The sequence below is a fragment of the Lithobates pipiens genome, unplaced genomic scaffold (genome assembly GCF_037356315.1).
Source record: "Lithobates pipiens isolate NorthernLeopardFrog02 unplaced genomic scaffold, aLitPip1_a1.2 Scaffold_23, whole genome shotgun sequence".
In the NCBI taxonomy this organism is placed as follows: Eukaryota; Metazoa; Chordata; class Amphibia; order Anura; family Ranidae; genus Lithobates; species Lithobates pipiens.
The window spans coordinates 14,052,712-14,066,926 of NW_027507785.1; the positions used below are offsets into that span (position 1 = coordinate 14,052,712).

The 14,215-nt window shown below is 44.0% G+C and overlaps 1 protein-coding gene across 1 annotated transcript; it reads right to left on the reverse strand.

Annotated features, from left to right (window-relative positions):
* Positions 1-1,859: 1,859 nt before the first annotated feature.
* LOC143926837 (olfactory receptor 6E1-like) lies at positions 1,860-3,226 on the reverse strand. Its single transcript, XM_077450875.1, has one exon. It carries the CDS (start codon positions 3,100-3,102, stop codon positions 2,143-2,145), a length of 960 nt encoding a protein of 319 aa, XP_077307001.1. The 5' UTR covers positions 3,103-3,226; the 3' UTR covers positions 1,860-2,142.
* Between the last annotated feature and the right edge of the window lie 10,989 nt (positions 3,227-14,215).

Genomic DNA, 14,215 nt, shown 5'->3' on the forward strand with positions numbered 1-14,215 from the left:
AGCCTTATCAGTGTCCATCTGCAGCCTTGTCCAGTGTCATTGCAGCCTTGTCAGTGTCATTTGTAGCCTTGTCCAGTGTCATTGCAGCCTTGTCAGTGTCATTTGTAGCCTTGCCCAAGTGTCATTTGCAGCCTTGTCATTGCAGTCTTGAAGTTTAAAAATGGCTCTCGGCGGCTCTCGGATCCTCTCACAGTCCCGAGCAGAGCCAAGAGTAGCCGAGAGTGCTCGGCTCACAGTCATGCCCAGTTCCTGTGTTATGTCCATCATTGGGTGGGACTGTGAGCGGAGCCGAGCCGAGTACACTTGGCTATGTATCTCGGTGGGGCCTGCGGGCCCCCTATTAGAGCCCAGTCCAATAGTCAAGCCCAATGGTAAGTCCTGCCCTGACCTGGTGCAGTGTTTACTCACCCTTTCCTTGTTCGTGTCGTTTATTATTTTAATCTGATTATTCATTCATTGTTATTTTATTATAGATTCATCACGTGCTTTGCTCCTGATGAGTGGTTCCAAAACCACGAAACGCGTAGAGATACCAACTGCCGTGTTTCTACCGTCATTTATTTGAGCCTCAAGTTATTACTGTATTACCTTCATTTATTGACCCAGGGAGGCAATAGGTCCTGCAGGTTTTATCGTGCTAATCATTTTATCTAATTTTCTTTTGGTGAACTTTGGAATTTGATTGTTATTTCACTATGAGTTATCGATTGTTATTAATAAGTTTGAATATTGAATTTTTTATATCAATGTTATATCTATGTACCTGCATTTTATGTATGTATTACTGTCATAACCAATTAAATTCCTATACATTCACCAATCAACTCTATTGTTACCTTGTCCTGTCCCCCCACCTGTTCTTCTCTTCTTCAACCTTCCCAGAAGAGTTAAAGCTGTTATAGCTGCAAAGGGTGGGCCAACTCAATATTGAACCCTACGGACTAAGTTCATGTGCGTGTAAAATACTTTTGGTAATATAGTGTATATTTTATGACTTTAGATATACTTAACCACTTCCCACTTCCCAATGCATATATACGGCCGGGTGGGAGCCGTCTACTCCTGATAGGACGTTCAGGAACGTCCTTCAGAAGTAGTGTGATCGCGCGTGCGCGTGCCCACGCAGCGGCGTGATCCCAATGTGCTTGTGTCACCCGGAGACGGCACATCTCAGATCGGCAGGAGGGCTCTGTGATTGGCCCTCCTGATCACATGACGGCCGTGTCCAATCACGGCCGTCATGTGATGTAAACAAACAGCCGGTTGCTAGGCAATCGGCTCTCCTCTCCTCACACGGAAGTCACCGCTGAGGAGAGGAGAGCGGAACGCTGCAGCCGGCTGATGATCAGTGAGTATGGGCTGCTTTTTACAGGTTTTTACTCACTGATCATCAGTGTAGTGTAAACACACAACACACCACACAGTACAAACACAGTCCCCACATATGTCCCCAAAACACACATGTCCCCAAAACATACATGTCCCCAAATAATAAAAACACATGTCCCTAATAATAAAAACATGTCCCCCACATATGTCCCACTAAAATCACATGTCCCAATGATTATCTGCACACATATGTACGTGATCACCTGCACACATATGTACATGATCATTTGCGTACATATGTCCGTGATCACACAAACCAATTATTATACACTTAACGGAATTTTTTTTACCAAAAACATGTAGCAGAATACATTTTGGCTTAAATTTATGACAAAATTTGATTTTATTGGATTTCTTTTCAAATAGAAAAAAGAAAATATTGTTTTTTTTCCAAATTTCTGCTTTTTTGCGCTTATATCGCAAAAAATAAAAAACGGAGTCGTGAATAAATAACACCAAAATAAAGCTCTATTTGTGCGAACAAAATGATAACAATTTCATTTGGGTACAGTGTAGCATGACCGCGCAATTGTCACTGAAAGCGCTAGAGCGCTGAAAGCTGAAAATTGGGCTGGGAAGGAAGGGGGTGAAAGTGCCCTGTATTGAAGTGGTTAATATATTAATCCACATTGACCTAAGTTTTGCAGAGTGCTGTGAAAACACCAGACCACGAGTAATAAAAACCATGCACAGTACTGAAGTCAATCAAAACATCACTAAAATAAAACTTTAATTTCATTGAAGACACTTCAGTTATTTTGTATCAGAAACACCTTGCCAGAATTTCAGTTTATGTACATTTTGGATTATTTTGAATTTCAGAGCTTTGGTCCTTATACCGTAGACTATGGGGTTTACAATAACTGACGTGAGAAGTCCAGTGATAGAAAGGAAAACATGAACAGGGATAGAAATTGTCCCGCCATTCAAGCGGTATCTTAAAAAAACAAACAACGCGGCCGTCAAAAAAATGGAAAAAGTGATTATGTGTGTGGACAACGTATGCATGGCTTTATGGCAAGCTGCTTTGGAGATCTTTAAACAGATCCACAATGTCCTCATGTAGCAATATATGATAATTAAAATTGTTCCAAAAATGACGAGGAGTGTTTCGACAAGTCCAAAAATATTATTAACCATGGCTGAGTTCCCACAGGCCAGCCTGACAAGGGACATGTTCTCACAGAAAATATTATTAATATTGACCCCACAGAATTTCAGGTTGGCCGTCAAAATCAATGGAACAACAACAAGGATGAAGACTAAGACCCAGATAAATGCTATGCATTGCAGAGCTTTTCCATTCGTCATTAGGGTGGCATATCTCAGTGGGTAGCCTACAGCCAGGTATCGGTCATAGGCCATAGCAGTAAAAGTAAAAATTTCCACAGTAGAAAAACTTTGCACACAGAATACTTGCAATAGACATTCATAAAAGGATATGGTTGAGGATCCAGTCAACAAGCCAATTATAAACTGAGGGAAAATGACGGTATTTCCAAATACACCGTTAATGATCAAGTTAAATATGAAGATATACATGGGTTCGTGAAGAGTAGACTCTATCCATATTACGTACACAATCAGACAACATAAAAACATAGTGATCAAATAGAAGATAAAAGCTACAGTAGCATATAGAAATCGGAATCTCTCCATTTCTAAGAGTCCTAGAAACACAAAAGATGGGCTAAGTTCAGTTACATTTTCCATCTTAAATGTGACGTGAGTTCCAGCAAAGTCAAGATTAAGGAGCCTATTTCTCTACAAACGGTTGTGTACCATGTTATTGAAGGTAGACCTATACAGTACATGCCGTTGGAGTAGATCTGTAGAACATCTGTGATTGTAGGATACGTATAGCGTGAGTAGACTTTGTGGTGTTTATATAAGCAGTTTTTCAAGAAGTAACCCAAGGGGAATTTGCTCTCCTAAGATTTTCAACATCAGGTTTAGCTGACTGGAAAGAAATCATATTAATTGTATTTTTTCTATTAAAATTTACCTGGAGAAGAGACACACAATTGTATTTAGAGGGAATTTATGTCAAACAGAATACTAAAATCTAACTAATAGTAGTAATAATAACAAATCAAAATTATTAAAATAATATTAATTATTAAATTATTATACAGGATTTATATGGTGTCAACAGTTTGCGCAGTACAATATAAAGGGGGACAGTTCAATTAAAATACAGTTCAATACAAAAAGACAGCAATGCTCATGGAGCTTACACTCTAAAGGGAGGGGAAGGTGGTACAAAAGATAATAGATGCTGGGGGTGATCTGATGGAGCTGACTCAAAGCGGGAGTCCGCCGGGAGTTCCGCTGTTTTTTTTTTTTTTAAAAGCCAGCAGCAACAAATACTGCAGCTGCTGACTCTCGATCGTCTCTCGGGTGCTGCCGCCGCCATCTTGGGTATGGGAATCAGGAAGTGGAGCCTTTCGGCTTCATTTCCCGGTTCCCTACTGCGCATGCGCGAGTCGCGCTACGCAATAAGGATGGACCCGCTGCCTCTGGGATCTGTGTGTTTCCCAGCAGGCAGCGGGGGACTTTCGGAAAGGGGCGTAGATCTACGCCCCTTTCCGCAGAGAGCTATCCCGGAAGTGGGTGCAGATACCTGTACTGTACAGGTACCTGCACCCCCCTCCCCCCTGAAAGGTGCCAATTGTGGCGCTGGAGGGGGGGGGGGTTCCAATGAGCGGAAGGTCCACTTTAGGGTTTTTTTTTAGGTGGAGGTGGGGTAGGCTTCCCTGAATAAATGGATTTTCAAGGATCACCTAAAGTCGGAAAGGGTAGGAGCTGACCGAACATACTGGCGTAGGGAGATCCAGAGGATGAGAGAGGTTCTGGAAAAGTCATGCAGGCAATAATAAGGAAGTTAGAGAGCAAAATGTCTTGGGAGAAGACAATTTGGACGATATCTATAGATGAGGTTGGTGATGTAGCTGGGGGCGATGTTATGGATGGCCTTGTATGTTGTGGTTAGTATAGTGGAAGCCAGTGAAAGGGGTTAGCAGGGAGGGTCACGTATCGGTTAGTATGGTGCATAAGTCTAGCAGCATTCATAATAGTCTGAAGGTGGGATAGTCTGTGTAAGGGTAGGTCGGTGAAGAGGGCATTCCCCATAGAAAGAGGAAGAGGAGAGTAGGAGATGGTGTTGTATGTGACACTGAAAGTATGAGATGTGTAAGAGGAGAACTAGGAAAGAGCAGAATCACGGAGGCCAAAGGAGTGGAGTTTATTGAGGAAGAGCAGCTGGACAACTGAGTCAAAGGCAGTGGAAAGGTCTAAGCCCTTGTACACACGGTCGGAAAATCGGATGGAAAATGTCCGATCGGACAGTGTTGTCGGATAATCCAACAGTGTGTGGGCTCCGTCGGACTGTTTCCATCGGAATATCCGACCAACAAAGTTTGAGAGCTGGCTATAAAATTTTCCGACAACATGAGCTGATGCACGCAGTTCCGATCGTGTGTAGCTTACTCCAACGGACAGGGGGCCACGCATGCTCAGAATAAATTCTGAGACGGATGTGCTCGGTCAGGTAAAACTACCGCTTGTAATCGATATAGCACATTCATCACGCTGCAATGTTAAAAATTCTTTAATGCAGCGCATTCTCTTTTTCTTTAGAATGCTAAAAGAATTAAGTTGTTTTGCTGCTCATATTTACACACACTTTTCCTCATTTCATGAATACAATATTTTAATTCATCACATCTCCCCAATAATTTTTTTTGTTTTTCCTGTTTTGAATTTTGTGTTTGTTTTAATCAAGATCTCCTTTTTTGACAGTTTGCTCATCTTCGGAATTTTTTTGGTGTGTTTTGTGTGTCAACTTACCACAACACCATTATTATCTTTTTATTTTATTGTTTTCTTTTTTAATCTCGAGGAGGTTGTTTGGTGTTGGTGCCCCTTGTTATTAATTTGACTTTGTATTTTTGAAATGTACGTGCCTACTTACAAATAAACTGTCCTTTTTGAAGTAAAACACATAGGCAAGTATTTCTTGAACCCAAAAAAACTTTATTTAGGTGTCAGAAACAAATAAAGAGGGAGGCAACGCTGAAGAAACTGTGGAGATTAGTGAAGTCTTTGGCCCCCAGGGCACACATCAACTATTTTAATGAAAAAATTGGTGCCCTGAGGAGTACATATTTGAGGGAGAATAGTCTGGTCCTGAAGTCCAAGAAATCCGTAACAGCAGCAGATGACATCTATGTCCCCAGGCTGTGGTCCTACAAGAGGCTGCATCTTGTGTCAGACCAGACTGAACCCAGGTCATCACTCTCTGGTCTTCCTTCCACGCTTCCTTCCAGACTGTGGCTGTGGTGCTGGAGGTGTGGCAGAAGGAGGAGGAGGTTTGTTTGTGTCAGTGGTTGGGAGTGGGGTTCTGTCAGTGTGGGGTGTCAGTGGCAGAAAGCGGGGTGTCTGGCCCAGCATGAGGAGTTAGGGGTGGAGGTGTCAGTCTGTATCTGGAAGTGTCTGTCAGCAGGGCCGGTGCTACCACTAGGCAAACTAGGCAGCCGCCTAGGGCGCACTGCTACCTAGGGCGCCCGTCCCCTGGTATTCCTACTCTCTTCTCTCTGTAGCAAGCAACTAAGTCTCAGCATCAGCAGGCAGCCGATTCTCCATTCACACATAGTGTCAGAAGCGCAGAAGAAGTCTGTGGCAAAGTGTAGCTAGCCCAGGAAAGTTGCAGACAGACTGCGCTGTACCCGGGGTGTGGGTAAACCATACCTCCCAACTTTCCCTGATTTTGAGGGACTATCCCTGATTTGGAGCAATGGCCCTCTGTCCCTATTTCCTCCTCATTTGTCCCTCATTTGGGTCTGATCTATATAGTTTTATATAAAATGCTTTTTTTTTATCTTTCAAAGAGTGTTTCCCAGTGCTAAACCTTTCATCCAATTTCTAAATTGCTGCATTTGTACATTTTAAAAGCTAATATAAAGGAATAGTAGTGGTAAAAAAAAAGCACTTGTGGGTTTAATTAACCTTTTTTTTAAATTCCTTTAAGGGGGTGTGGCAGGGGGCGTGTCCTGTGCCTACATACGTGTGCTAGTAGGTGTCCCTCATTCCCATCTCAAAATGTTGGGAGGTATGGGTAAACCGCCTACAGTGCAGAGACCAGGGCTAAATTGTTGGGCATGATGGCTACCATGCAGCTTCCAGGGACATTCTTACCCAGGGGCAGTCTCCTGAAATTGGCAACTGCCTCTGGGGAACTAAAGATGTCACACTAATCACCCTGATCGCCCTAATATATGCACAGATATTTCACAAAAAAAAATCTCTACTCTCTAATTTATAGTAGTCAGCATATACAACAACTTTTGTGTGCTGAATATATCAATGTTTTTGTTAATATACTTTGAAATCAGTTTAGTTATATGGATAAAATACAATTTAAAGTGATTATAAGGTTTTTTTTTCTTTTTTTTAAATAACAAACATGTCATACTTACCTCCACTGTGCAGCTCGTTTTGCACAGAGTGGCCCCGAACCTCCTCTTCTGGGGTCCCACGGTGGCTCTCGTGTCTCCTCCCCACATCAGATAACCCCCTAGGAGAAGTGCTCTCCCGTGGGGGGTTACCATGCGGGCTCGCTCCTGAGTCCAGCATTCTGCGTCCATAACCGCCGAATGTATGACTCAGCCCCGCCCCTCGGCACCCTCATCATTGGATTTGATTGACAGCAGCGGGAGCCAATGGCTGCGCTGCTATCAATCTATGTAATGACGACTTTGCTTGACTGCTAAAGGGCCGTGTGTTTTTGTGCATTGCAGGAACACATGTGATTTAGCGCGTGTTCCTCCAACACACAAATTTGGACCCCTTCGTAAGAGACGGAGGAGGGTAAAGAGGTCTGAGGCGGAGAGAGGAGATCTAAGGATGAGCTGTCCCACCTCCCCAAAGTGCGCAAAGATCACATGGTCTTTACATGGTGTCTGCTCAGATTAAAGGCAGCTTCTCCTTCTTCCCCATTCTGGTCATGTGATGTCTCATGACAAGTTAGACATGAGAGCAGTGTGCTCTCCGCTCTGTGTCACTCCCTAGCGGGGCTGTGCTGAGACTGAGAACCCGCTCTCGTCCACCCACTGGCTGGTTGAGAGGAAAACGCAGACTCCTCCCTTCAGCAGCCATCGCACATTGCGCCTTCATATCAGGGGGAATGGGTATATTTATTATTATGTCCGACGGAAGGATTCTCCCTCATACATTGCATCATCTAATGTGTGACGCAGTCATTACGGTGAGTGAAGAGCGGGATGAGTGACCAAGTTCCAACCCCTTCCATTGGACGCCCTGGACACATTCCCCTTCTGCCCCCCCCCCCCCACTTGTCCTGGACTGGCTTCCCCTGCAGCACAGTGCTCATACCTGACAACATTTTGAGATGGGAAAGAGGGACACCTACTAACAAATATATGTGGCCATAGGACACCCCCCCCTGACACACACCCTTAAAGGAGAATTTACAAAAAAAAAAAGGTTAATTAAATCCACAAGGGAATTATTTTACTACTCACCACTATTCCTTTATATTGGCTTTTAAAATTTACAAATGCAGCAATTTAGAATTTGGAGGAAAGGTTTAGCACTTGGAAACACTTTTTGAAAGATAAAAAGTGCATTTTATATACATCTATATAGATCAGACCAAAATGAGGGACAAATGAGGAGGAAGGAGGGACAGAGGGACATTGGTCCAAATCAGGGACAGTCCCTCGAAATCAGGGACAGTTGGGAGCTATGCAGTGCTGGCAAATAGTGGAAAGGTAGGAAGCCAGCCAATCAGTGAAGGGGAGATATCGGTGTGCGCATGTACATTGTAGTACACACACACAGATTACCTTATAGTGCAGAGCCCAGGGCTGAGTTTTAAGGCATGATGATTATCATGCAGCTTCCAGAACTGTCCCATTGCCACCATAATCACCCTGATCACCCTAATATATACACAGATTTGTAAAAAAAACAAAAAACAAAACAAAATCCCTACTCTCTAATTTATAGTAGTCAGAGTATACAACAATTCTATCAACGTCTTTGTTAACCGAAAGACGACTACAGAGCGGACGCTAACTGCCGGGAGGGCGTCCTCCTGTTTACTTCCCCTCTGCACGCCACCGCGGGCGCGCATCGAGGAAGTTCTGTGCTGGCCATGTCCCCCAGACACACGCTGTAAACGACCAATCACGGCGGCCGTTTACAGCGCGATCGGCGTGCCCAATGAGAGATGATCTCATATGTAAACATATGAGATCATCTCTCATCGCCGCTCTCCCTCCTCACACAGACAGCGTGTGAGAGGGGAGAGATGAACCGCTGTGAGATCTCACAGCGGTTAGTGTAAAATAAAAAATAAAAAAAGGAAAATAAAGTGCCCATCTGTCCCCACTGCCACCTGTCCCCACTGCCCCCACTGTCATCTGCCCCCACTGCCACCTGTCCCTACTGCCCCCACTGTCATCTGCCCCCACTGCCACCTGTCAGTGCCATCTGCCCCCACTGCCACCTGTCATCAGTGCCATCTGTCATCAGTGCCACCTGTCCCCAGTGCCACCTGTCCCCAGTGCCATCTGTCCCCAGTGCCACGTATAAGTGCCATCTGTCATCAGTGCCACCTGTCATCAGTGCCACCTGCCATCAGTGCCACATGTCATCAGTGCCATCAGTGCCACATAGTGCCATCTGTCATCAGTACCACGTGTCAACAGTGCCACATAGTGCCATCTGTCATCAGTGCCATATCAGTGTCACGTGTCATCAGTGCCACATATTAGTGCCATCTGTCATCAGTGCCACATATCAGTGCCATCTGTCATCAGTGCCACCTGTCAGTGTCACATGCCATCTGTTATCAGTGTCAAGTGTCATCAGTGCCACGTATTAGTGCCATCTGTCATCAGTGCCATGTATTAGTGTCACGTGTCATCAGTGCCACGTGTCAGTGCCACGTATAAGTGCCATCTGTCATCAGTGCCACATATTAGTGCCATCTGTCAGTGTCACGTGTCATCAGTGCCACGTATTAGTGGCATCTGTCATCAGTGCCATGTATCAGTGCCACATATCAGTGCCATCTGTCATCAGTGCCACGTCGGTGTCATGTGTCATTGTCCTGGTGCTCCAGGGCCTTCAAAAATGTAATAGGTAGTCAACAAGTTAGATGTGTAATTTATGCTCCTAGAACACATGATTGCGCTCCCTGTATGTTGGGCCTCTCTATGTGGCCAGGCTGTGGAATAGTCCCACGCATGTGGTATCGTAATACTCGGGAGGAGTAGCAGAATTTATTTTGGGGCATTATTTGTGGTATACACATGCCATGTGAGAGAAATAACCTATTACAATGACAATTTTGTGGAAAAAATTAAAATAAAATAAAAAATCTTAATTTTGCAAAGAATTGTGGGAAAAAATGACAACATCAAAATGCCTCTTACTAAATACCTTGGAATGTCTACTTTCAAAAAAGGGGTCATTTGGGGGGTATTTGTACTTTCCTGGCTTGTTCGGGTCACAAGAAATGAGATAGACCACCAGTACATCAGATGTGATCAATTATGTGCGATTCGCACCACAGCTTGTAGACTCTCTAACTTTCACAAAGACCAAATAATATCCACTAATTTGGGTTATTTTTAGCAAAGATATGTAGCAGTATAAATTGTGACCAAAATTTCTGAAGAAAAATTAATAATTTGAAATTTTTTATCACAGAAACAAAGAAAAATTTGTTTTTTTCAAGATTTTCGGTCTTTTTTAATTTATAGCGCAAAAAATAAAAATCCCAGAGGTGATCAAATACCACCAAAAGAAAGCTCTATTTGTGGGGAAAAAAAGGACAAAAATTTCATTTGGGTACAGTGTAATTGTCATTCAAAATGTGAGAGCACCGAAAGCTGAAAATTGGTCTGGGCAGGAGGGGTGTTAAAGTGCCCAGTAGGCAAGTGGTTAATATACCTTAAAATCCATTTGGATATATTAATAAAATACAATTTAAGCCCCCACTAACTCATATTTTAAAATATGTTTAATGTAAAATCAATATATTGAAAAAAAATTTTATAAAATATATATATATATATATATATATATATATATATATATATATATATATATATATATATATATATATATATATATATATAAATAAAAAGCGTTCTTTGACCTGGATTAGAACCCACAACTTCACTGCGGCAAGTCTGCTACTCTAACCTCTGCTATCACCTAATGCATATCATATCATATACCTGCTTTTTATGTTTTATATGAGGTTAGTTGTCTGAAACACAACTGTATTAGTCCAGAAAAGTAATTGTTATGACCATATAAACACACATTGTCCTGCTGTCATTCACTATTCCCTCATATAGGGGCAACACTGTAATGTTTCCAACAAGTTGGGGTGCAGAGCTGTGCTAGCCATTGTGTTCTGTTACACACACAATACACACATTTTCAGCATTGCTCTTTATGTTGGAGCAGATGGCAGAGAAGGAGGATATGACCGCAAACTGAGGAATAGGGATGGCCAAATTTCGGCTGTTCGCCGTCCGCCCGATCGGCTGACTATTGCCGCCGTTCGCCCGGCGGACTTCCGTGTTTACTGTGTAAAAGAACTTTGACCTATGATGACACATCCATCATGGGGTACAGGACAGCCAATTGAGACATTACAGCACATGGACACTTGGACATTCCCCCTAACTTATAAATAGACCCGATCCGGCGGCCATTTTACATTCTTTATTCTGTCACTATAGGGAGAGGTTGCTGTGTGGAGCAGGGAGAGACTGCAGTGACCAAAATCGCTAACTATTTGGTCCACAAAAGTTATTTTAAGGACTGGTATAGGTGTTAGATGTAGTTCAGGATATAGGTTTGAGGCACTGCTGTGCTACTGATTTTTGCAGCAGCCTGTCTTTTGTCAGTGTAGAGAGAGGGACAGGACGGTGTGTGCTGCAGGGACAGTCAGTTTAATCATTAGCTGTTACTATTAGGTCCACAAAAGTGCTATTCAAGTTATTGTTCCAGCAGCCTCTATTTTGTCAGTTTAAATAGGGACAGGCAGGAAGCTGTGTGTGAGGCAGTGAGGGACAGTCAGTTTAATCAGTAGCTGTTACTATTAGGTCCACAAAGGTTCTTTTCAGTACTGGTATGGTAATAGGCTTGTACACGTATAATATTCTTTCTTCCAAATATAGAAAGAATATTATACTTGACTGCTGCCCTTCTGCTGCAGTAGTCCTTTATCAGTATAGGGACTGAGGTACAGTCTGCTAATCATTCACAACCTACTTGTTCCACAAAGGTCCTTATAAGGACTGGTAAGGTATAGGGTACTACAGTACATAGGGTTGAGGGAGGTACAGTCTGCTATTCCTTAAGGACTGGTATAGGTCCACAATACATAGGGTTGAGGTGCACTACTGCTGACTGCTGCCCTTCTGCTGCAGTAGTCCTTTATCAGTATAGGGACTGAGGTACAGTCTGCTAATCATTCACAACCTACTTGTTCCACAAAGGTCCTTATAAGGACTGGTAAGGTCTAGGGTACTACAGTACATAGGGTTGAGTGAGGTACAGTCTGCTATTCCTTAAGGACTGGTATAGGTCCACAATACATAGGGTTGAGGTACACTACTGCTGATTGCTGCCCTATACTGCAGCAGTCCTTTATCAGTATAGGGACTGAGGTACAGTCTGCTAATCATTCACAACCTACTTGCTCCACAAAGGTCCTTATAAGGACTGGTAAGGTCTAGGGTACTACAGTACATAAGGTTGAGTGAGGTACAGTCTGCTATTCCTTAAGGACTGGTATAGGTCCACAATACATAGGGTTGAGGTGCACTACTGCTGACTGCTGCTCTTCTGCTGCAGCAGTCATTTATCAGTATAGGGACTGAGGTACAGTCTGCTAATCATTCACAACCTACTTGTTCCACAAAGGTCCTTATAAGGACTGGTAAGGTCTAGGGTACTACAGTACATAGGGTTGAGTGAGGTACAGTCTGCTATTCCTTAAGGACTGGTATAGGTCCACAATACATAGGGTTGAGGTGCACTACTGCTGACTGCTGCCCTTCTGCTGCAGCAGTCCTTTATCAGTATAGGGACTGAGGTACAGTCTGCTAATCATTCACAACCTACTTGTTCCACAAAGGTCCTTATAAGGACTGGTAAGGTATAGGGTACTACAGTACATAGGGCTGAGTGAGGTACAGTCTGCTATTTCTTAAGGACTGGTATAGGTCCACAATATATATGACTTCCTCCTGGGGCTGCTTATTATGAGGGGCTCCCACCATCCCTGTGCTGTGCTGACTTCCTCCTGGGGCTGTACCTCTGCTGTGCATATTATGAGGGGCTCCCACCATCCCTGTGCTATGCTCATTATGAGGGGCTCCCACCATCCCTGTGCTATGCTGACTTCCTCCTGGGGCTGCTTACGGTGCAGGTGTCAGTGCTGTATATCACGGTGCTGGTGTCAGTGCTGTATATCACGGTGCTGGTGTGAGTGCTTTATGTCACGCTGCTGATATCAGTGCTCTCTATCACGGTGCTGGTGTCAGTGGTGTATATCACGGTGCAGGTGTCATTGCTGTATGTCACGCTGCTGATGTCAGTGCTGTATATCACGGTGCTGGTGTGAGTGCTTTATGTCAAGCTGCTGATGTCAGTGCTCTCTATCACGGTGCTGGTGTCAGTGCTGTATATCACAGTGCAGGTGCCATTGCTGTATGTCACGCTGCTGATGTCAGTGCTGTATATCACGGTGCTGGTGTCAGTGCTTTATGTCACGCTGCTGATGTCAGTGCTCTCTATCATGGTGCTGGTGTCAGATCACTCTATCACGTGCAGGTGTCATTCCTGTATGTCACGCTGCTGATGTCAGTGCTGTATATCACGGTGCTGGTGTCAGTGCTTTATGTCACGCTGCTGATGTCAGTGCTCTCTATCACGGTGCTGGTGTCAATGCTGTATATCACGGTGCTGGTGTCAGTGCTGTATATCACAGTGCTGGTGTGAGTGCTTTATGTCACGCTGCTGATATCAGTGCTCTCTATCATGGTGCTGGTGTCAGTGGTGTATATCACGGTGCAGGTATCATTGCTGTATGTCACGCTGCTGATGTCAGTGCTGTATATCACGGTGCTGGTGTCAGTGCTGTATATCACGGTGCTGGTGTGAGTGCTTTATGTCAAGCTGCTGATGTCAGTGCTCTCTATCACGGTGCTGGTGTCAGTGCTGTATATCACGGTGCAGGTGTCATTGCTGTATGTCACGCTGCTGATGTCAGTGCTGTATATCACGGTGCTGGTGTCAGTGCTTTATGTCACACTGCTGATGTCAGTGCTCTCTATCACGGTGCTGGTGTCAGATCACTCTATCATGGTGCAGGTGTCATTGCTGTATGTCACGCTGCTGATGTCAGTGCTGTATATAATGGTGCTGGTGTCAGTGCTGTATATCACGGTGCTGGTGTCAGTGCTTTATGTCACGCTGCTGATGTCAGTGCTCTCTATCACGGTGCTGGTGTCAGATCACTCTATCACGGTGCAGGTGTCATTGCTGTATGTCACGCTGCTGGTGATCATCTCCTGCACCCTCTTCTTTGCCTACCCTGACCTTCCCTCTCCTCCATTGCCTTCATGCGCTCCACAGTCCTGAATTGTCACAATTTCACATATAAAAAAAAGAATGCTTGTAGTTGTCGATCCCAGATTCACCTCATGCATGTGTTATGTCATTGGCCATGTGGTGGGACTATGTTTGCACAGCTAGTAATTATTTTGTGGCT

Coding starts and splice junctions, on each gene's coding strand:
- LOC143926837 (XM_077450875.1), bottom strand. CDS start 3,102: ATGGAAAATGTAACTGAACTTAGCCCATCTTTTGTGTTTCTAGGACTC.